At 35.9% G+C, this 24,834-nt stretch overlaps 2 protein-coding genes across 2 annotated transcripts in view; both read left to right on the plus strand.

Annotated features, from left to right (window-relative positions):
• LOC121974979 (dihydroxy-acid dehydratase, chloroplastic-like) overlaps window positions 1–15,669 on the plus strand; it is a 31,049-nt gene extending 15,380 nt beyond the window's left edge. Inside the window, exons 4-14 of the mRNA XM_042526295.1 lie at window positions 1,938–2,092; window positions 2,189–2,383; window positions 2,456–2,567; window positions 2,654–2,723; window positions 2,789–2,847; window positions 2,929–3,052; window positions 3,152–3,222; window positions 3,871–3,972; window positions 4,455–4,535; window positions 14,961–15,119; window positions 15,357–15,669. Of these exons, the coding sequence (XP_042382229.1) occupies window positions 1,938–2,092; window positions 2,189–2,383; window positions 2,456–2,567; window positions 2,654–2,723; window positions 2,789–2,847; window positions 2,929–3,052; window positions 3,152–3,222; window positions 3,871–3,972; window positions 4,455–4,535; window positions 14,961–15,119; window positions 15,357–15,407 (1,179 nt within the window). The 3' untranslated portion in view covers window positions 15,408–15,669. The remainder of the gene's footprint in view (window positions 1–1,937; window positions 2,093–2,188; window positions 2,384–2,455; window positions 2,568–2,653; window positions 2,724–2,788; window positions 2,848–2,928; window positions 3,053–3,151; window positions 3,223–3,870; window positions 3,973–4,454; window positions 4,536–14,960; window positions 15,120–15,356) is intronic.
• Window positions 15,670–16,869: 1,200 nt separating this feature from the next.
• Window positions 16,870–20,770, plus strand: LOC121974980 (serine carboxypeptidase-like). Its single transcript, XM_042526296.1, has 9 exons — window positions 16,870–17,326; window positions 17,595–17,763; window positions 18,071–18,190; window positions 18,746–18,889; window positions 19,002–19,152; window positions 19,501–19,589; window positions 19,669–19,927; window positions 20,239–20,372; window positions 20,494–20,770. Exons 1-9 carry the CDS (start codon window positions 16,986–16,988, stop codon window positions 20,614–20,616), a joined length of 1,530 nt encoding a protein of 509 aa, XP_042382230.1. The 5' UTR covers window positions 16,870–16,985; the 3' UTR covers window positions 20,617–20,770.
• The last annotated feature ends 4,064 nt before the right edge of the window (window positions 20,771–24,834 follow it).

The raw sequence follows: 24,834 nt of genomic DNA on the forward strand, positions 1-24,834 counted from the left end.
TTCAACTAGAAACCTGTCCTTAATTGATTTGATGAGATAAAGTTGTTAAATTGATCTTGTGCTATGAATTTGGTTTGCCTTTTTTCTAAGTTTTGAAAAAAGGTACAGTCATATTCATTTGTCGTAACATTTCATTTTCTGCTTGACTATTCTCTACTGCTCTCTTAGAAATAAGCTTTGTTATAAAACAGTAGTTGAATGATAATCAATTCCAATTGCAAGGCATTTGGTAATTAGATGTAATATTTGGGACACTTTCTGTGTATGTGGTTAATGTACATACAAATTTTAGATGTAAAAAGCTGCATGCTGTACTCTAAAAATGTTGCATTTTAATATATAACCCTAATAAAATGTTGAAAAGGGTCAATAGAAAAGGACAAAAATCATAGGAGCACTCTATTTTTTTTTTTCAAAATCGTCAAAGTAGTACCCCACTTTGATTTTTTATCAAAAGGGTGTCCCATCCCCTTGTAAAATGATACTAATGCCCTCTGATGCGCTACATGCACACTCCCGCCTATTTTTCAGCCTAAATCCGATCACGTTGTAGCAGTTGTAAAACTGTAACGACTACAATTGAGCAACAAACTATGTTGTAACAACTACAAAACCATAGCTACTATAACTGAGCAGTAAAATTGTGTCGTAGTAGCTACTACAACTGCGAGTGGTGAATTTAATATATCATAAATATTCAATTAATTTTGGAACATATGAGTTTCTCATTTAATATTTTCCTTTTTTAAGTTGTATTACAAAGACATTTGATGCGGAAGATATATCCCAAATATGGAGTTCATTTTTTTAATTATCTCATTAAGTTAGAGAAGGATATAGCATAACTATTCAATTATACACGCAACAAAAGTTCATCAACTAGTTCATTTTAGGGTTTAGGCTTTACGGTTTCTGAGCAAGCAACTTATCCATGGAATTGCCACTCTTCTCCAAATTAAAAAATCAATTTCTGATTCCTTTTGTGCATGGATTACAATTGTAGCAGCTGCGGTTTCATAGCTACTACAACGTTATAGTTGTAGTAACTACATCCCCGTAATTGCTACAACGGTGTAGTTGTAGTAGCTACGAAACAGTAGCTTCTACAACTGCAATAGTAGTAGCTACGTTCCCATAGCTGCTACAATGTGATGGGATTTAGGTGGGAAAAAAGGGAGTATTGCATGTGTCAGATGCATGCATATGTTAGAGGGTATATGTGTCCTTTTACAGGAGATTGGGCGCCCTTTTGATAAAAAAATCAAAGTGTGGTGCTACTTTGACGATTCAGAAAATGAGGGGCGCTTCTATGATTTTTGCCCAATGGAAAATGTCTAGTGAGTAAAATTCAAGATAAACTCTATACCGCTCCAACAATTTCATGACTGTTAAGAGCTTTCTTTTTGGAAATCTAAGTTGTTTTGGTTTTGCTTGTATGTAATAAGGAAACATTTAAAATTATATTACTATTTACTTTGGTTTGAGTCGTGGAAACAATCTCTTGCAATAGAGGATGAATATTCATGGAATTTTCACAGGTAAAGTTTCAAGATATACTGTGTTGTGCTTGGACATTGTTTTGTGTTTTAGCAACTGTTGACAGCTTATCTCATTGCAAAACAGTAAATGCAACCAAAGGAAGAAATCCTTCCTGGCATCCTGTTACATAATTGGAATTCATAATGCTTATTGAAATGATAAGATGCTCAAATAATTGTGTAGGTTGACATTCTGTGAGAAGCAGAACTCTTTTTACATATTTTCAACCCTTGTTTTAATTGATACAGAATCTGAAGCTTTTAATTGACATTCTGTGAATCTAAAACTTTGTACCTCTGTGCTTCTAGATCAATTTAATGGTTGATGACTTATCTTGTTTGTGGACACAATCTAGAACTGTTGATGTAAGCTTCAAATAATTGCTGATATATTTTCAGTGTTATGGAGAATATGTTAGTGGGACAATAAATGACGACGAAAGAATGAATGTGGTACGCAATTCCTGCCCCGGGGCTGGTGCTTGTGGAGGCATGTATACTGCAAATACTATGGCATCTGCTATTGAGACAATGGGCATGTCACTTCCTTACAGGTATAAATTATGATTTAGAAACTTTATCATTGGTTCAAACCCTGAGGTTTCATTCTATCACAGATGAATTTAATCATTTTTTTTTAAACTTGAAAGCTCATCAACACCTGCAGAAGATCCACTGAAGTTAGATGAATGCCGTTTAGCTGGGAAGTATCTATTGGAATTGCTAAAAATGGATTTGAAGCCTCAAGACATTATAACAGATAAATCATTACGCAATGCTATGGTTATTGTTATGGCACTAGGAGGTTCTACTAATGCAGTATTACATTTAATTGCTATAGCTAGGTAGGTATGGCTTCTTTAGAAAAACTAATTTAGAAGAGACTTCTTGCAATTTGATACATGCCATGTCTGCAGGTCTGTGGGTTTGCATTTAAGTCTGGATGATTTCCAGAAAGTTAGTGATAAGGTCCCTTTCCTTGCTGATCTCAAGCCCAGTGGAAAGTATGTGATGGAGGATTTACACAAGGCACGACTTGTTTCTAATTTCTTTGCTTCTTTGTCTCTTGATACAAATAGTAGTTAAACATTATAATTTTATATAATATCTTGCAGATTGGAGGGACACCTGCAGTGATTCGGTACCTTTTGGAGGAAGGCTTTCTGGATGGAGATTGCATGACTGGTTAGTGTACGTCAGCAGAACTATTGTTTTATGTATTCAGTGTAACAAATGCATTTCACTTCCAGTCACAGGGAAAACACTTGCAGAAAATGCCAAGCTCTTCCCTTCTTTAACTGTTGGACAGGTAGAATTCTGAACATTAATCCTCTGAAGTTACTTCCCTGGATCCAATGCCCATTGCTAGTTCTTCTTGTGATAAAAACAGCAAATTATAAGACCGCTTGAGAACCCTATCAAGGCCACAGGTCATATTCAGATACTTTATGGAAATCTTGCTCCAGAAGGTTCTGTGGCTAAAATTACTGGGAAAGAAGGGTTATTCTTCTCCGGTATAATATTTAACAAGGATAGATCTTGCTGTTGGGTTCAATTTCATTATCTTTGGATTAAACAATTTTTCAATGACAAAAACAATGGGTGATTGGTAGGTCCTGCTCTTGTTTTTGAGGGGGAGGAGTCGATGATTACAGCAATTTCAGAAAACCCATTGAAATTTAAGGTAATCAACTTCTAACATTTTTTTTCTCCAGAGTTATCTCCTTTGCTGGCCTCGTTTTTGTTCATTTCACCGTACTGAATATCCAGACATACACCTGATTGCATATTTGTATATATCAATGAACCTAGATTTGTAGATTTTCAAATGTATGAAGCTTGTAGCTAATATTTTTGTCATTATGGAGCTTACCTATCAAATCAAAGAAGCGCAAGGAGACCAACAGGTGCATAGGGCATTTTAAATTTTGTCAGATTGGACTCTGATGCACTATTAGTATGATAAATGCAAATATCCTTTGAAGGAGGTTGTGTTATGTTTTTGATGCCCCTTAAGTTGCTTCAAATGTAGCTTAAACTTTAATAAGCAGCCAATTTCACTACTTTCACCTACTAATTGAGATTTACAAGCTTTCCTGAGTAATCCAAATAATCAGCCTTGGTTGCATATAGGGGGTCTTTGTTTAACAGCTTATCAGTTGGTCTCTGATGACCAACCAGTGTCGATTTTGCTGATGGAACAATTTGGAACAATTCTGTAACTAGATTTTTTTTGTTTCAAATTCTGATTGTAGAGTATTTTCTGATTTGTCTTTATTGTTTGTTATGTTTCCAGTGCACCAATAAGTCTTTGCATTTTGATGCTCAACAGGGTAAAGTTGTTGTCATCAGAGGGGAAGGACCCAAGGGTGGACCAGGGATGGCTGAAATGTTAACACCAACTAGCGCTATAATGGGTGCTGGTCTTGGGAAGGTACATTCTCTTCATATTTTCTTTGTTCGTTTTCCTAACAGTTAACGGATTTGCTGTTTACTTATTTTCTATTTCACTCATTGGAGCTTTAGTGTTTAAAGGAGTGTCACTCTTATCTGGTAAATTTGACTGAATAAACATCTTCAGAATCACTTTGATCTTCAATAGAATAATGGTCTATGTCTAACGGAATTTATATAAAACAAACAAAATTCAAATGCAGTGTTTCTATGAGCTTGTTTACTTGTCATCACCACTATTGCTTGCTACTGTTTGGTATGATCTAATATTTATGATCTTGTTGCAAATGACATCTATCAACCTTTGTCCAGATTTTATTTTCAACCTACTCAAATCTTTGGGCTTCCAAAATCTTTGTAAACCTTGGATGATAAATTCTTCAAGAATTGGTGATCTAAATGATGCGCTTGATCTAAATGATGCTAGGTCTTTATCATTTTCTGGTTTTCATTTGTGCACAGGAATGCGCCTTGCTGACTGATGGTAGGTTCTCTGGAGGATCCCATGGGTATGTTGTAGGCCATATATGTCCTGAAGCACAGGTATTTAACTTTCATTTCTATATTTAGTGGCAAAGTTTACCTTGAGATACCATTGATTCCATTGTCTTTAAATGTTCTTAGAGTAAACATTACATGGAGTACTAATTTGCTATCCTGAAATAAATTGTTTGAGCACCTTAGTTATTTTTGGTTGAGAAAATTATTTTATTTTCTTGAACTATTTTAACCAACATGTGTGGAAGACAAGATCACAAGAACAAGATATTCATTCTAGTAGGAATAAATTCATAACATATCTGCCGAATGCAGACAAGTTATTGTTACATAATCTACATTTTCAGGATTTTCCCAAATATGAGATATTGATGTGTCTTTCTAACTTGATGTCACTATTTTATTGAGTCGGCCTTGGTTAGGTGAAGAATAATGCTATATTTGGTTCATGGTATGAAATTTATATAGAGTAGAATATTTAATCCTAGGAAATGAAATTGTAAGGGAGTGAAATAAGAGCAGGAATTTGTCTTAATTTGTGCATGAAATTGAATAGATAAAAACATTTTTTCATTCCTATGTTTGGAATATAAGAATTCCTATATTTGGTCTATTAGATTATTGTATTGCAAGTAATAGACAACTATGTGTTCATAATCATAGTATTACAAGGGATGTGTTCATAATCATAAAATGTTCTTCCTATTAATAGATAATGGTACACTTAATTCACTTGGTCCACTTGGTTTGCTCAGTTAACTTGGCTCATTGGGTCCACTCGGCTAATTGGGTCCACTCAACTCATTGTGTATCTTCTTGTTTATGAAATAGATAATGATTCGGTCAAACCACTTGGTTCATTTAGCCTGCTAGGTCCACCTTGTCACACTCCGCTTGAGCTAGGCTTATCAATATTTGCTGAACACACGTGATCTACACTAAAGTTAGAGAAAACAAATATTAAACTAAATGTATATCTCTGAGGAGAGCCACAAAAATACCATGCAATCAACTCAATAATCAACCTACAATTTGAGACTAAAAACTCTAGTATGTGAGAACACAAAGCAAAGTGAGGTCAAAAAAGAAACACACAATTTATATCCGTGAGAAAAATCCATCTGAGAAGAATTCAGCAATCAACAAGTAATCAAGTTAACATTAAGTTATTGCCACCTTTTACCATTTAGGCACTTTATTATTCGCTTTATTTAAGCTTACATTATTTGTATTCTCAAGGTTATCAATAGTTGAATTCATTATTCTCTTATCATAATTCACATCTCTGTATTTGTTTTTTTTTTTAAACAATTTTAACATGTCATTATGGTGAAGCATAGTAGTCTGTCCCACAATCTCACAAATAGATAATCTCACTTGAGTGATGTCCCCTATCGATGCAATGACATAGAAATATGCAAATGTCCCACATAATGCGTGACGCTAAAACCTCTGCACTCAAGTGCATGGACATTTGTCCCAATATACATATAACTCTCCAATGGACTAAACTCTAAAGTTCCTGAGAGCATGGGGCCGAAACTCAGCTTACATGGTTGGCTCAAAGTTTTTACCATCATCACATTGGATGTTTCAATATAAGTTAGACACTATTTTACTTGGTTTTCTCACTAGGTTTTATATTTCTTAAAGGACTAGCCTAGACTTCATCACTTTTAAAGTTTCTCTTGTTAGTTGATAAGTGAACAATTAAAAATTTCATACACAGGGAAACAACTTAAAGGAAAGTATCAATAGCAAAAAGTAAGAATATACTTTTGAAAACTAATTCCCTTGCATATTTCACCACATGTATAAATTCCTAGGAGCATGATAAGATAGAAGCAACAACAGAACATTAGTTATATTCCCTTATATAGCCCCAAATAACATTATAATTATCCTCGCTCTAGTCATTTAAGGACATTGTAAGTTTCCACTTATTAAAATCAGTCATATTTATAAATCTCATATTATATATAAGTTTCACATTTCCAGCCATCCACAACATAATTTAAGAGAAACAATCAGGAACACCCACCTCAACCAACTTTCTCATTTTCAATCATTCACAAGCTAATTTAAGAGAATTCAGCAATAACACCCACCTCAATTGAAGAGCCTCCACTTGATATTACTGGTTTGAGCATACAATGCACCCTTGAGCATATCCATAATTTCATCTAAAAAATGAAAACCGACTCTTAGTTAAGTCAAAAATCACAGCAAAAAGCTTACCTTAAATGCAAAAGGATAGCAATTAGTCAGTTAGAAGAATACAAAACATAGCCCATGACACTCAATTCTCATTAAGACAACACCTCCAGCAAGCAAAAGAAATCTCAGTGCTCACAAGGAAGAAAGGTTGTTAAAAGATCCATGGAACCTCCACCCCTTATGATCAATGTTGCCCTAAACAAAGAGGTGAATTTGCACAACTTGAGTAGATCAATTGTAGAAACAAACCTGCCACAAGAGGAATACACACTCAAATGGTTAAGTGAATCCCAAATTAGAAATAAAGACGTGAAGTTAAGCCACTCAAAAAAGAGGATCTCATATTGAGGGTTTCAACAAAACAATCATAGAGGTGAAAAAACCCTCATGTCGCAATCAGGTTGGCAAAAGGCGACTGCACTTGCCCCTAGCGGCCCCACCAACCCGTTCCGGGGCCAACACGGAGGAGGTAAATCACGGGTGACTACTAGCCCTTGGAATACTGACTGGCTCATGAGAGAGGCATTTACCTCGGTTATGTCGAGATTTGAACCCCAGATCTTAAGTTGACAACACCTCATGCGCTAGCCACTAGATCATCCCGAGGGGACCTCATGTCGCAATTAGGGAGATGACAGAAGGAAACATGACTCAGATTAAAGGGGGAGGAGTATTTATTTAAAATTTTCCCAACCTGAATATCCATTAATTGAAGATAATATTGTTAGTGATAATGCCTTAGGTGCACTCAAATTGCAAAGAAAATCACTTAGTTGCATTATTTCATTTATTTATTAATGAAATTAAATCATTCTTTCTTTAGGATCACATTGAGTTTGTGTGATTGTTGATTAAAATAAAAGATTTTTGCAATGATTTCCAATCATGTCTATAATGTGTGAACAATAATAAAGCATATAACAATGTTGCTAAAATCATCCTTGGTTGGAGTGATTATGAGAAAAGGATATCGATCTCATGTTCAACTAGCATACACTGTTTTTTTGTGACAATTTGGTGATCTCACGCATATAAGCATAGATATCTCTAAACAAGTGCAAAGATGTGGAGTTGAAGAATTCACGTTAGATGTTGCTGGTACGAGAACTAATTTGGTATATTACTCAATGTCTAAGAGATCTCATACAAACCGTACAAGTGAGCTTTTAGCCTTATGAAGATAAGAAATAATCAATAGAGGATTCATTACTCTTGGTAATTAGGAAGGTTATGTCACATGACCAATTTAACCGATTACCACTTATTAAACTTATGCATAGTAGATGCTAATTGAGAATGATTCTCAAATTGGATCCATTCCAATGAGCTATGGTTGAGTCAAGCAACTTCTTCGACCTTAGACCTGCTATATTTGGATAAACACTGATCCAAGTCTTAGGGACTAGGATAAGATGAGTTGTTGACTATTATGAAACCCACCACTTCTAGAATAGTAGATACTATTGTGCCTTTAGAGGACAACCAAGTCTTGTGTGTAAACCAACGAAAACGGTCTTCTTACGAGCTCAAATGATTTGATCACTCAAACACATTGCTACAGACACATTGCCGCTATGTCATGGATTTTCAGAGTCACACACATAAGGCGTGATTCTTTTAGCATGGATGAATGTAGCTAACGAAGGATGAAAAATAATTAAGATATTAACTAGTTTGATTATGAGAAATTTAATTGGATAAAAAATTGATTAATTTGTCTAATTAAATTGAGAGAGATATTGTGTAATTAACAGCTAATTGTAACATAAACTTGAGGTTTTTAACGAGTGTTGTACAATTAATTTTGAAGGGACTATAATTTTGGAATATTTTTACAAACGTTGGCTAATTATTATTAAAATCTTGGGAAAATTAATATTTTTTTTTCAAAATTGATCTAAATCAAAATAAAATAAGTTGAATTTAATTTAATACTCTTTTGAATTTTGGCAATATTAGATGTAATAAGCAAGTTTTGAAGTGTCGAGCCGTGTCGCTCGAAACCGTTGGAATTTACTATTTTGGTGCGAAAGAGTAACGGGCACTGCACACAAATAAATTTCGCGTGCGTCATCTGCGCACGATCGACGATCGCGGGATGCCTCCGCGGCACCGGCAGAGGCAGAGGCGTCTCTTAGTGCTTCCAGCGTCGTGGGACGGTTCTGGCGCCATCGGAAGCGTCCTGCAACACTTCCAGTGGTGCTGGAAGCATCGTGGGATGCCTCTGTCAGTGCCGGAAGCGTCGCACGATGCCTCCATCTCTATCGACACCGGAAGCGTCGCACGACGCCTGTCGGCACCGGAAGTGTCGCGCGACGCCTCTGCCGTCGCCGGAAGCTTCGCGCGAAGCTTCTGGCGCCGCTCATGGGACTAGCTATGGTGCGTCATGTTATGAAAGAAAAAAGGATTTAATTAATTCAAACAATTCCCAACTAAGATGTGATATTTTGAATAAACTTTTATAAACCCTAATTAAATTATCCCTATAAAATATATAAAAACTATATTAATAATTTTTTAAAAAATTATTAATTGATATGATATTATAAAAATTCTTTTTTACTATTTTAAATTTTATTTAAAAATTCTAATAAATCATATTTATATTATGATAATTTATTATTATTATTTTGTATTTTTTTAGCTGTTTAATTGATTTTTTTTTATTTTAAATATATAAGATTTAAATTAATAATTAATTAAATATAAACAATTAATTTATATAATTATGATGTATCAATTTTAATTTGAGTTATTAATACATCTTTAAAGAAAACTACATTTAATTATTTTTTTCTAACCATATTAAGTTGTTCAAAGAACTTATATAAAATCAATATATAACTTATTTTTAAATTATATGCAATAAACATATTTATCTAATAATTACTATATATAAATAAAAAAATACCGAAATTGTATCGGCACGGCTAGAGCTGTCAATTTGGATTGGACTCATCGAGTTGGCTCGGTCCGCCAAACAATTTAAGCGAGTTGAGTTGGAATTTTATTAACCCAAGCCCGTTGCGGGCTGATCCGCCTAGGCCTGTGACCCGCGCGGGTTGGCCATGACGGGCGTAGGTTGGCTCGTGGGTTGAAAAACACATGTGAACTAAGTTTTATGTCAATTTATTATCTCTCTTTGCTATAATTTTGAAATAAAGATAGTACTTTTCATTAAATATGTATACTCGTTTGTATCCATTTACATTTAAAATATCTTTTTTAAGATATATTTGATTGATGAAGTCTTTCTAAAGTAAAACGTTGAAGATATGAATTTTTTTAAATTTTTTTAAAATTTTTTATGGGCCCGCAGGTTGACCCGCCTAACCCGTAATCCGCCTTGGATTGGGTTGGGTTGGGGATTTCCCAATCTGCCAAGATGACGGGCCGGCTTGCCCCACTCCGCCAAATGGCTAGCCCGCCATGGATCGACCTGTCCTGCCATGGGTTAGCCCATCTGACAGCTCTAGGCACGATACAATACCGAAACCGTATCATTCCGGTCTGGGACCGAAACCTCAACATGGGTCAAGATTTTAAACCTTGGTAATAAGACAATTTTTAGGATAAGAGATGATGAGTTATCCGTTAAATATTTAGAACCATTTTTGTAAAAGGATAGAGGGGTTGAGAGATATGTCTTAAATAGTAGGGGCAGAGCCCAATGGCATAAAAGGATTCATAAAGTCGACCCTACCTAATGGGATAAAACGTGATTGGTGTTGTTGTACTCTTTTGAATTTTGGATCTCATGGCAATTAGTTGAGACTAGATCTCTAACTAATATTTTGATCCAATGGCTGGAGTGAATCTCAATTAGCTATAAATATATAGTCTAGGTTGAGATAAAGAAGAATGGGAAAATGTTTGTTTAGAAACCTACTCTCCTCTCTTTCTCCCTCTGTTGTTAGTGTTGTTGACCTTGTCATCCAAGGTCTCTCCTCTCCAAGGAGCTGCTGTTGAAGTTTGGTCGACCATCTTCTTCTTCACACGTCAAATGCTAGTACCTCTGTTTTACATTAAGTGTTTCACTTGGTGTGAATGAAATAAAGTGCATGCTTTTTCACGGTCCACAAAAGGTACAAGGTTGATTTTTTGTTATTTCCTTGTTTTATATTTTTGTTTGATCTCACATCAGAAGTGAGGTGTAAAAGTTGGCTATTTTCAGCTTTTCAAGTTTGCTTTGACCATGATGACAATCTCAACAAATTCAGTCGTACCTGAGTTGCACATAGGAAATTCAACCTACCTGAATGAGATTAAATACATGCACAAATTCACAACCTGATGATCAACTAGAACATAAAAAAAACTTAATGAGTGCAAAGAACTTAACTCATTGCATGCACTAAACAAGGGGAAAGAGAACTCATGATAGATGAGGCAAGGAGAAGAGGCATCAGTGCGAGTATCAAGAGGGAAGGAGGTGGAGGTTGAGGGTTGCCAGTTGATGGGGTTCATGCTGCACAACAAATAGAAAACAGGGTTTAGCGCCTAGGATCGGTTATTTGGTTGGGAGAGGGAAAAGCAAAAGAAATAGGATTTATTAATCCTTCATTTAAATTAATCAATAACCCTTTTATCCTCTTAGAACCATCCAAAGCAATCTGATTCTCCGAATTCAATCCAACTCGGCTTAAAATATAAATCAAGCACATATTTTTCAAAATAAAATCAAAAAATTATGCCTAAAATAAAGTGGATAAAGTACTCAGATACTCCCTCTAAGTAAAAAAAAAATTTAAACCAATCAAATAGATTCATTATCTGTTCAATCATAAAATAATCATTTGGAGTCCAAATCAGACTCAATTTGGGACCCAAACTGAACTCCACAGTACACTAATAGATCCATTAACAATCCAATTAGAGACTCAATTTAACCCAAGGTTAATTTGAGTTCAATCCTACCACGATTAAATAAACTCTGACACAAAGAACAACTTTAATCTAACTCTAAAACAACTCCAACTAACAAAAAATGCAAATTGAACCTTTTTTAAATTTCATAGAATCAGCCCTAATCAATGATTGATTTAACCACAAATCAATGCACCTTTTAAAGCGAAATTTAAATTTTTGACTGACCGCACAACTTAACTAGCTCAATCTGTTTGGCTCGCTTGGCTTATTGAACCTGTTTAGCTAGCTTAGCATGCATTGACAACCCTATTTGCCTACCTGCCCAACCTATTCTGTCCAATCAATCTGTCTTGCCAATCCAACTGACATAGTTTGTTCACATCCACCTAGTTCCTCCAACTTGTATAACCCGCCTAATGGACCTAAATCAATCACGGTCCTTATCGCGTCCAGTTTGCTCAGTTTACCTTATTTAAAATATCTATTCTAAGTTCCTTAGAGAATTGAATAGAGAGAATACGTATCCATTGAGAATGGAGTTATAAAGCAACTATAGCTAACAAGAATAATTAGGGATCACAATTCCAATGAATTTAGTATTTGAATTTATGTTGTAATAAAAAATGGAATTACTTATTTCTTAGATTTTGATAGTGAATAAATTAACTATTCATATGAACTAGATGTACCGTAAGAGTTTGGGTCAAAATATCGTTGTTCTTCTATTTAGGGGTGTAAACCAGCTAAATTTGGTTGCGTTCAAGCTTATCAATTTACTTATCTAGCTTGTTCAAGTCTCTTTATTAAAAATCTTAAATGAGCTTGAGTCGAGCTTGAGCTTCTTATTGAGCTCAACTGGAAAGAGATTTTAACATATTGTTTTCCCATTTTAGCATATTAAGATATTTTAAAAACACAAACATTTGTAGAATATTATATCTGATATGTATTTGAATAAAAATAAAAAATAAGATGAAAATTAAAATTTAGATAATAAATAAACTTATTCATAAATTGTTCACAAGCATTGTTCATGGATGTTAAGGAGCTAAGCTCTCCAGTAGTCAAGCATGTTTATTTTATATATTTTATACTATCTAACGAACATAAATGGACTCTCATCAAAATTGTTCATGAACATCCTATTCATTTACAACCCTACCTTACTTCTATGACCAGTGATTAGTTCTTAATTAATTTTAACTACTTTTAGGGTGATTTGATTTATTTTCAAATCAGGGAAAATACTTTTATTCTTGAAAGGAGAGTTATGAGAATACAAACATTATCTTTTAGAATGTCAAAGGCTTTAAGAATTGTTGATCATCATTCCTCTTATCAACTTTTTGCCATTTTGAGAATATTTAAGTGTTGCTTGATGGTTTTATAATAGTATGCGTGTTGACACCTTTTCTCTCCTGGCCAAGATTGTTGTCTCTTCTCATCTTGACAAGTGTCTTTCATTACTCTCTTTGTCAGCTAGATGCTAAGAACTCCTTCCTTTAAGATAAAGTCAATAAGGAGCTTTATATGAAGCAACTTGTTTGTTGCTTAGGCTACCCAATCTATTGTGCTAGGTGTAGAAATACTTTTATGGGTTAAAACAATCTCTGATGTATTGGTTTAGAGATTTATCTTTTTCTTTCAGTTTGTCATGATTTGTGTATAACAAATCACTCACTATTTCACCTTTGAGTCAAAAAAGCATATCATATAGATGGCGTCATCATCACTAGTGATAATTCATTGGCATCACACAACTGAAATAGTATCTCCATTAGCATTCTTAAACCAAAGACTTGGGGATGTTTAGTATTTTCTTAAATAAAGGTTATTTGCTCAACAGAGACATGCACATATCTCTTAACAAAATCATATGGTTGATATGCCCAAGGAGTTTGATATGCTAGGAACCAATCTAGTTGGCATCCTAATTTATGTCAAATTGATACTAGGACAAGGAGACCATTAACTGATGATATATGGAAGCATGGTTTGAAATTTCTTATTGTGTCAATCGAAATGGTCGAAATATATTGTTTTGTTAAATCACCAAAACTCGATACTTCTCGCTGCCAAGGTTCAAAATCTCGAGCCGTGTCATAGTTTTAGTCTTTGATTGGAAAGATATTGTTCTTGCATCGTACCGATGCTTCGATTCATGGTGTCGATGACATATTGGAGTTTGAAGGAGGAAGGAGATGAAGCAAAGGAAGAAAACATTGTCTGTGTTGAGTGGTATTGAGTTTCGACAATTTATCGGAATGATATGTTTCAATTGTTTCACTTAGCATGATACAAGATTTAAAAATCATTCTCGGCACAAACTCCTTCCTATGTTTTATCCCTTCGTCAACTCCAATCCATTACTGACACCGTGTATCGAAACATCGGCATAATACCAAAATAATATGATTCCAGTCAAACGTACAGAAGAGTAGTAGGGAAATTAAATTAACTCGCAGTTACAAGACTTATATCTCATTTGTGGTTAATATGATTAATTAATTCATTGGAGACAACTTCGAGAATTATATGATACCTGGGGATTGGGGAATGCTCCACAGAAAGGTTTTTCAGTTCAGGGCCAAGGTCATCTTTCAGTTATGGAATTTAATTAAACTGAATTAAATCATCAATTTTTTTTTTCATTTTCAATTCACATATTATTTTAAATGTGGATGATAATGTAGCATAAGATACAAATTGTGAATTGTAAGATTCTAACAGCCCATTAGAGAAAAAGATTTTTTTTTTCTAAGCTCCATGCCAGATTCAAGTGGCTACTAGGAACTGGGAGTGTTTTTTTATCTGTAACGTATGATCTATAAGTGGTTCACATGGGAGAAAGACTGGTTGCCTGCCAAATTGCTGGAGCGGGAGAAGAAGGCTCTAAGGACAGGGAAGAATGGAGTTGGCATTAGGGAGGGAAGATTATGGGTCGAGTTAGAAGAGAAGACTTGGTGGCATTCTGTGTAGAGTCAGATGTTTGCCTGGAGGAAGAGAAGTCCCAGCTGTCTATGTAGTGAACTTGGGTTGTCAGGGGAAGATGATAGTATTATGTCGCTTGAATGAGCTGAACGTAGCAAGGGCTTTTTGAGGGATTAACTCTAGGGTATTGTCGTGTAAAGGCATTTCTGATAAACTAGGAATTATAAGTTTGAGGGATAATGCGAGGAATAGTTTAGCTGGACTTGGGGGAAATCATAAATCCATTGAAATTATTTTTCCTCATCATTTGTGTTGCCAAACAAGCACACGAATAGCTATTGCATCATAGCTGATAGGGAACGAAGTAGCCTTTCCTGTCATCCATCCAAACACATCACATTAATTGATTATACTTAGCTACTGTTTGATTCCTAAGAGACATACTCATTTCAGGAAGGTGGCCCAATTGGTCTCATCCAAAATGGCGATATAATCACCATCGATGTGGTGAAACGAAGAATGGACGTTCAGTTGACAGAGGAGCAGTTGGCTGAGAGAAGAAAAAATTGGACTCCACCGCCTCTGAAAGCAACCCGAGGAATTCTCTACAAGGTATTATAGATTCAGGATTGTTTAAACTTTCTTGTCACTTGCCTTTTCAGTCACCTTGATTTACCTCCTCCATGTTGGTCTTGAGGCGGGCTGGCGAAAGCGCTGGGGCGAGCGTATTCGCCTTTTGCCACATGATTGTTTAAACTTTTAGAGTTGGGAGTCGTGATATTGGTTCGGTCATCCCCTATTTCCTTGATATTTTAGATTTACCCCCTTACCGATTGTCTTTGCTTGCAGTACATCAAGAATGTGCAATCTGCTTCGCGAGGATGTGTAACAGATGAGTAAAGAACTGAGTTTTCTCCTTTGCGTCTACAATTCAACCTAGCAAGTTACCTTCCAAGATATGTCTTGTATTCTCAGATTTTGTAGTGTGATTGTGCACGTTTTGGATCTTGTTTTAGCTCTGTCAATTTGATTCTTGAAAATAAATCTTCCGGAATATTTGCTTATGGGTCTCAAAATGTTGAAGTTTGAAATAATGTGAGATAGAATTCAGTTTTGTGCTGGTGGATCATCTGTAAGATCCAGCAAGCACTCTATGTTTTTATGGTACTCAGGCTCAAACTTGGACAATTAACACTCGGGCGATTGAGATACTCGGTACTCAGGCTCAAACTTGGGCAATTGTTCGGCACCCGCAACCCACACAGGCTCGGACAATTGACCCGCAGTGTCGAGATTGGTTGAATGATGTAGACACGTGCCACTGATCTGGCATAGGCTAGATACCGACGGTATTAAATAATATTATATGGATTTCAACCCTTACTTTAGCTTAATTTCCATTAATTTACAATGGGGCATATGTCCCTTAATTTAGCTTGAAACATTATTGTCAGATTTTCTTAATTTAGCTTGATTTTCTTTAATTTATTATTAGAATAAAAGATGATATTACTCATTTAGTATCATCGATTCCATGAGAAAATACAAATAAATAAATTAAAAATTATTTTATTCTAGTATATTATCTAACGAGATATTTTTATATACGTGTCAATCCGTGGGCTTGATTTCCCTTAATTTACAAAGGATGCCCAAGGATATTTGAGGTTGCCTTAGCGTGCAATGCAGTCATAAATAATTGAATAGTAACTCAATAAGCACACTCAACTGCTCTTCCAAATAAAACATCATAAATTAAATACGCACCTTTTTATTAAAATTAGTATAATAAAAAAATATCCTATCATATATATATATATATATATATATATATATATATATATATATATATATATATATTGGAACTAAATGACCTCCTCATATTTTAATAGTTATAACTGGCAATATCAACACATGTGTTCATATTATAAATGGAATCCTAATGTATAGGTTACAAAAAGAGTAGTTATAGGTCATAGTTATTACCAGAATGATTGATATAACAAGGGATAATTCTTATCGTTAGACTGCGGTGCAACAGACGCTCAGATAGTGTCTTAAATATTCATAATTTGAATCTCAATTACAATGTAATATAAAATATTTTTCTATTATGAAATAAAAAATCTAAAATATTGACTGCTAATTGAGGAGGCTCACGTTTCAAATTTATTTGATGACCGGTCTGTGATTGATATATCTGGAGTAAAAAAATAAAAATAATAATAATAATAATAATAATAATATATATATATATATATATATATATATATATATATATATATATATCTTTGATTAAAATAAAATAAAAGTAGTGTTTAAAGTTGGGTCCGCTTCTCGCGGGACGACTGATAAATTGAGGAAGGAAAAGGCGAGAGTTTTCCTGCAAGCAATGGCTTCTCCAACATACGCCTCCACAGCTCAGATCCTTCTCTCCCTATAAATTCCCCTTTCGCATTGCCTTCCTCCTCACCAAAGATGGCTCCTTTCTTCCTCTTCTTGGCCCTCTTCGCCGCATCGGCGAACCTCCCTTCCTTCGCCCTCGCCGATGCCGCTTTGGCGATGCCTCAACAGCTCGATTTGCCCTCTCACGCGACCTTCCCTGGCCCGCAGGCCGAGAGGCTTATCCGCGCGTTCAACCTCCTCCCGAAAGAGAGTTCCTCCCTCGGAGGTCGTCATCCTGGCGGCCTCGAGCTCGCCCACGGGAGACTCGTGGAGAAGCGGTTCAGCCTGCCGGGATTGTCTTCTGAGGATCCGTCCGTCGACGTGCTCGGCCACCACGCTGGCTACTACGCTCTCCCGCATTCCCACGCCGCAAGGTGAGGGTTTTTTTTTTTTTTTTTCCCTTCTCCCTTTGCCCTCAGGGGTTTTGCTGTTCGTTTCGGATTCACTGTTTGATTGTTGATGCGAAGTTGGGTTGGATTAAAGCGTTGTGTAATGCATTAGTAAAGCTGTGATTTTTTATTTTATTTTTTTTTCTTTACGAGTTTTCTATGATTTAGGGGCATTGCTTTTCATTGTGCTCCGGTTCTTCCTGATGCCTGATACGATAATGTCCTAATGATTCTTTTGATCGATCTGCTGTAGGATGTTCTACTTGTTCTTTGAATCGAGGCATCACAAGGACGATCCAGTTGTTATCTGGTTGACTGGAGGGCCTGGTTGCAGCAGTGAATTGGCCATTTTCTACGAGAATGGTCCATTTAGTGTTGCCAAAAACATGTCCCTTGTATGGAATGACTTTGGGTGGGATAAGGTATAGTTTCCTTTTCACCTTGTAATTATTTGGTTAAGTGGATTGTCACATAAATTCCATACTTTATTTTCTGTTATGCTTTAGAGGCAATCATATTCAACCGGTTTATGTCTTATGAAAATTTCTCGAGCCATCACCTTTAAGCCCAAACAATCTATGCCTGAAAGTAAAGTTGCAGCAAGAAATATATAAGCTGCAATATCCCAAAGCTCATTTCGTATCTCCAGTTGAATACCTTATAACATTACAAAGATGGATGGTTTCTTTCTGTTTGCTATTTTATTTGTTTTGATGATCAATTCTACAGGTATCCAACCTTTTATATGTCGATCAACCAACTGGAACCGGTTTCAGCTATACCACAGACAAACGTGACATTCGACATGATGAGGCTGGAGTCAGCAATGACCTATATGATTTTCTTCAGGTAATCAAGTTGTACTCGAAAGCATTTGCAAAAAATTCATGCATTTTCATCATAGACAAATACAATTGTTAAGCTGTTTTGTGGCAGATGATTCTCATTCCTTTTTCTCATCCAAAAACTTTGAAGTTGAGGAATTCAGGAGAATTCTATCCTTTTATTTCAAACATACATTTTGAAATAATAGAGAAAACATAGCATTCAAGTATAATATATGGTTGCCATTCCAGATTTTCCTTGTCAAATAGGACAATAATATGACTTGGAACCAGAAATTTGCGATCCTTTATCTAGAATCATCGACCTAGTAGTTATTGACATTCCGTGCAGTTTGATTTTTCTTTCAATTAACATGAATCTTTATTAAAATAAATGATCAATCCTATTGAGTCGATAGAAGTGATTGAACACTGAAAGAAACAACTACAAGACACATGATTCTGTCATTTCTATGATCTCTATCTTTCTTATCTGGAAGTTAATATTAATAATGTCACTTGATGATCTCAGATTTTCTTTCTAGAAGTTAATATTAGTTATGTCACTTTATGATCTCAGGTTTTCTTTAAGGAGCACCCTGAATATGTGAACAATGACTTCTATATAACTGGAGAATCATATGCTGGACACTATATCCCTGCACTTGCAAGCAGAATTCACCGTGGAAACAAAGCCTGTGAAGGCATTCGCATTAACTTGAAGGTGGTTCACTTTTCAAGTTTAGGTCTTGTCCTTCGAGAGAAATAGTTTAGGTCTTGTTCATTGCACACCTATCGTCTTTCACAAACTTCTGACTGAACGAGCAATATGGCAGGGCTTTGCTATAGGCAATGGGCTTACTGACCCTGAAATACAATACAAAGCATACACGGATTATGCATTAGATAATGGTTTAATACAAAAATCGGACTATGATCGGATCAACAAGATCTATCCTGCATGCCAACTAGCAATTAAACTTTGCGGTAACTATTCCTATCTTGCATTTTAGGATTTTGAAATATTTATTCGGTTACCTCTAGAATCAATATTTCACTTTTGGATTGAACATTCACAATATTGTTTAAAAAGAAAAAAATTTTGAACTCAACTTGCGTTGCATCTCATTTATCCTCATCGTATCAAATCACAAGTTATTTTCAAAGTGCATACCATTTGTAAATCTATGTTATTATTAGCCTATCTCGAGAAGTATTTTCACTATGTACTGTCAATACTATCTATAACCCAACGGTTAGAACTACAAATCCTCAAGTTTCCATGTTTATATGTTTTCTGAATGTGAAGTTGTTGATGGTGATTTAATCTATCAGGTACATCTGGGACAACTTCCTGCTTAGTTTCATATGTAGTTTGCAATTCTATATTCAACTCAATCATGAATATTATCGGACAAGTCAATGTGAGTAAATTGCAACGAATTAACTAAAATTTAATGCTGATAGCAAGTTTGCTAACTTCACTGCACAAAATTTATGTAGTATTACGACATTAGGAAGCAATGTGAAGGAAGTCTATGTTATGATTTCTCTAACATGGAGAAGTTCCTTAATGAGAAGTCCGTTAGAGATGCTCTCGGAGTTGGAGACATAGAATTTGTCTCATGTAGTACCACTGTGTATCAAGCCATGATGGTGGACTGGATGAGGAATTTGGAAGTAGGTATTCCTGCTCTTCTAGAGGATGGCATTAAGTTGCTTGTGTACGCCGGTGAATATGATTTAATCTGCAATTGGCTCGGTAAGGCTCTGCTACAAAAGTTGTCTTTCCTTGTGCAAGTACAATGAATTGCAGCTTAGACACAAATTGTTGTTTATTCCAAAAAACAAAAAGGAAAAAAGAACCATAAATAGTTGGTTAAATATCAGTGTATGTAAGAGCTGAAAAGATATTTAAAACCTCTTGAAACCAAAGAATCCTCTATGAGTTAGAGGTATTATTCAAAGAAATTATGTGAGAGCAAGAGAAATCTGCATGATTCCCTATAAACTTCACCTTTAAATGAGTGTTGCTCTTCATCCTTTAACTTCTTTACATGTTCATTTGAGTAGGAAATTCAAGATGGGTTCATAACATGGAATGGTCTGGCCGTCAAGAGTTTGTGTCTTCACCCGAGGTGCCATTTTTGTTGGATGGTGCTGAATCTGGCATTCTGAAAACCCATGGACCTCTGAGCTTCCTCAAGGTATCTTCCATGCTTGTGCTGATTGATGTTTACCCACATTCTCGAACCGGTTTCATCTGATGGATTTTGTTCATACTTAGCACACTTGATGTCTTCGCTTAATTTGTCATGCTTGCCACAGGTTCATGATGCAGGGCATATGGTTCCAATGGACCAGCCAAAGGCTGCATTGGAGATGTTGAGGAGGTGGACTCATGGGCAACTTGTCGATTCTCTTGATTCAAGTCTGCATGGAGCAATGTAATGATCCTACACATGCTTTGATTAACCATAATAACGGGTGATTGTACAAATTTCATATGTTTTCATCTTTTCTTCAAAACTGTAAATTCTGTTGTATGAACTGAAACATTGATTGGTATTTTCCACATTTGGGGTGTTTGAGATAAAAAAAAAGAAGTGCAATTAGATTAGAGCAGTGGGTACAACCTTAAGAAGTTGTTCGCAAAGTCTTCGGTTCGCCGTCCACTTTTATTAGGTGTTGATAAAAGTAAAACACATAAATTTACCTTTACTTTGTGGAAATTAAATTTGTACCTTAGTTGGTGATGCACTAATCTCCGACACTGCAAACCTTTGAAATTATTGTGAACCCTAGCCACAAACTACTTGAAGTCAAGATGATATTCACGTATCTTGAACTATCAATATTAGGTCACAATGTTTTAACCCTTAATCTGGTGATGTGTGATGATAGTCTTCTTTTGTTCTTCTCAACAAGATAGAGACTACCGCTCTCTTCTTTTTAGACTCCCTTCCCTTTTTTTTCTTTTCTCACACACATACTTTACACAAGAAGTATGAATTTATAGGATAAGATAAGAATGGGGGATTACTAACATTAGGGGTTACTAACCTTCATATGAATGCCCTATAGTGGGCATAAGTTACATATATTAATGTCCTACAGTGAGCATAAGTTACTTACATATATAAATGCCCCATAATAGGCATAAGTTACTTACATGTATGAATGCCTCATAGTGGGCATAAGTTACTACTATCTCTTACTTGCATACAAGGGCATTTAATTTTCATGGGACCATATCTCCTAGTCCACATTTTTGTGGACCAAGGGATGGACCACATGGAATTGCGGCCGGATAGTGGCGGTGATTCAGCCGCAATTGATTGTGATCTCTCCCTGGGTTCACCGTCCCTCCCCCCAGGTTATAGTTTGGGTCGGGGCGGGTGGCCAGAGGCCGTTGGTGGTGGGCAAGTGACCAAGTTGCTGGTTGTCAAGTGGGGTGGCCTTCGGGCAGCCTCCGGTCACCCGCCCCAACCCAAACTATAACCTGAAGGAACGGTGAACCCAAGGAGGGATCACAATCAATTGTGGTGGATCGTTGTCATGATCCGGCCGCAATTCCATGTGGTCCATCCCCTGGTCCACACAAATGTGGACTAGGAGATCTCCCCCCGATTTTCATCACTAGATCACAACTCATGTGATCCATCATATCACCATACTAGGCTTCCATACAGAGTTGAACGTCATGCGACTTGCGAATAAACCTACATATAAAACTATTCATGTAACAACCCGACCCTTTGGCCTCTTGGGCGGCCCTTGTGGTGGCCCAACTGGTGACCCTTATGTCTCGGCCCATTTGGCGACCTCTAATGTCGTCGACCGACGACTCTTTGGCCGTGCCGTTACTCACTAGGACTTTCCACCCCTGGCAGTGGAGTCAAAGTAGTAGATTTTATGAATCCCGGTAGCCAAGTGAGCGTCACTTACTTGGCTACCAGGATTCATAAACTCTATTACTTAGCCTGGAGGTCTAAAGTTCGAATCCTGGGGAAGGCAAAAAATCCACTGCCAGGGGTGGAAAGTCCTAGTGAGTAACGACACGGCCAAAGAGTCGTCGGTCGACGACATTAGAGGTTGCCAAATGGGCCGACGAATAAGAGCCGCCACAAGGGCCGCCCAAGAGGCCAAAGGGCTGGGTCGTTACAATTCAATGCACCTATTAGGATGATTAAGTAGTCATCATTGTATCATAAGCTACTAAATCTCGTTGTACCCTAGATTCAAGACTTAATACATTCATGGAACTACTTCCCTTATCAAAAGTAATCCCTAGATGATGCTCGATTTGATATTCAGTAATATGTTTTAATCTCTACATAGATAAACATAAAATATGTTGGTTAGTCCTAGGAAAACGTATCGGTTTTACTGTACAAAATTTTTTTGTACAAGTGTCGAACCTTTCCTTAAATAACCTATTGTGTTCTTTAGAAGTTAAATTAGGAATCGCAGACGGAACTTAACATCATTGATTCCAAATTTAACTTATCTGTTCTTAATAGTTTAGATTTGAATCGCAAGCGGAACTTAACACTATTGATTCAAATCCACTTATGTTATTAATTCCATTAAATATTAATTTCCAAAATTGACTTCCAGGACTGCATGTCGAGACACATGACCTTCTTGGATATGGGAGCAACCACCACCGCCTAGACAAAGCCTTTTAAGGAAAGCTAATATTTAATTTCCTTAAATAACTCTAGGTTAACCAAAAAGAACAATCGAATCACAAATTCGAAAAGTAAAAGAAAAGAAACACAACCTCGAAACATATCTGAAAACTCTAGAATCATATGCCTCTTGTGTTTGGTATTTCCAAAAATAACTATACAAAGAAAACTAGTATGATGCGGAAAATAATTACTAGTTATACCTTTCTTTGTAAGCAAAAATAACCTCTTGATCTTCTACCGTATTCCTCTTCTAACCTCGGACGTTGTGTGGGCAACGATCTTCCGAGATGAGAACCACCAAGCACCTTCTTCTTCCTTCTAGGTTTCAGCCACCAAAAGCTCCTCCAAAGATGAAGAGGTTCGGCCACCACCAAACTCCAAGGGATGCTAGAAATATTGCCTCCTTTTCTCTCCTTCTTCTCCAAGCAAGATCCGGCCACCACAAGGACTCCAAGGATGAGATGAGGTTCGGCCACAAGATGGAGAAGAGAGAAAGAGGAGGGGCCGGCCACACCCAAGGAGAAAAAGAGAGGAGAAAAATAATAGAGTCGTTAGCCATGAAGACACCTATGCCCCTTCTTTTATAATCCTTGATCTTGGCAAATAAGGAAATTTAAATAAAAACTTCCTTAATTCTTTTGCCATGAAAAAGAAAAATTTAATTAATTAAAATTAAATTCCTTTTTTCAATTACAATGGCCGGCCACATTCAAATCTCCAAGCAAATAAAATTTTAAACACAAATTAAAACTTCCTAATTTGCTTCCGGAAATTTATAAAAAATTTCTCTAATAATTTTTCCCTTCATGGTGGATTATAAAAAGGAAATTTTATAAATTAAAATCATTTTTTTAAACATGTGGATAATTTTCAAAAAGGAAAGTTATCTCTAAAAATTAAAATCTCCTTTCAATCTACAAATAAGGAAAGATATGAATCTTTTCTTAATCTTTTGTAGAAACTTATAAAAGAGATATTTAATTTTTAAACTCTCTTTTAAATCATGAACATGGTTAAAAAAGGAAAGTTTTCTCAAAATTAAAATCCACCTTTCAATCTACAAATAAGGAAAGATTTCAAATCTTTTCTTAATCTTTTGTAGAAAACTATAAAAGGAAAGATTTAAATTTCAAACTCTCTTTTAAAATCATGATACCCACATAAGAAATAATTTTAATAAAAAACTCTTTTTAATATGATGTGGTCGGCCACCTAAGCTTGAGCTCCAAGCAATTGGTCGGCCACCTTAAGGCTCAACCTTTAGGCTTGGCCGGCCCCTATAGGTTGGGTAAGAAGGTGGGTATGTGGTGGGTATAAATCTCTATATACAAGAGGCTACGATAGGGACCGAGAGGAGGAATTGGTTTTGGTCTCCCGATGAAATTAAGCTTCCTGTGTTCGCCCCGAACACATAATTTAATTCCATCAATAATAATTCATTCCACTAAAGAATTATTATTGAACTACCGCACTAATCCCAAATTACATTTTGGGTTCCTTCTTATTATGAGTATGTTAGTCTCCCTGTGTTTAAGATGTCGAATGCCCATTAATTAAATGAGTTACTGACAACTCACTTAATTAATATCTTAGTCCAAGAGTAGTACCACTCAACCTTATCGTCATGTCGGACTAAGTCCACCTGTAGGGTTTAACATGATAATCCTTATGAGCTCCTCTTGGGGACATTATCAACCTAGATCACTAGGACACAGTTTCCTTCTATAATCAACAACACACACTATAAGTGATATCATTTCCCAACTTATCGGGCTTATTGATTTATCGAACTAAATCTCACCCATTGATAAATTAAAGAAATAAATATCAAATATATGTGCTTGTTATTATATTAGGATTAAGAGCACACACTTCCATAATAACTGAGGTCTTTGTTCCTTTATAAAGTCAGTATAAAAAGAAATGACCTCTAATGATCCTACTCAATACACTCTAAGTGTATTAGTGTAAT

The sequence above is a fragment of the Zingiber officinale genome, chromosome 4B, assembly GCF_018446385.1.
Source record: "Zingiber officinale cultivar Zhangliang chromosome 4B, Zo_v1.1, whole genome shotgun sequence".
NCBI classification, from domain to species: domain Eukaryota; kingdom Viridiplantae; phylum Streptophyta; class Magnoliopsida; order Zingiberales; family Zingiberaceae; genus Zingiber; species Zingiber officinale.

Bases quoted from the DNA above. Each gene is read 5' to 3' on its own strand.
- LOC121974980 (XM_042526296.1), top strand. From the start codon at position 16,986: ATGGCTCCTTTCTTCCTCTTCTTGGCCCTCTTCGCCGCATCGGCGAAC. The intron at 17,327-17,594 runs GTGAGGGTTTTT...GATCTGCTGTAG, and splicing joins CCGCATTCCCACGCCGCAAG to GATGTTCTACTTGTTCTTTG. The intron at 19,153-19,500 runs GTAACTATTCCT...TTAATCTATCAG, and splicing joins ACTAGCAATTAAACTTTGCG to GTACATCTGGGACAACTTCC.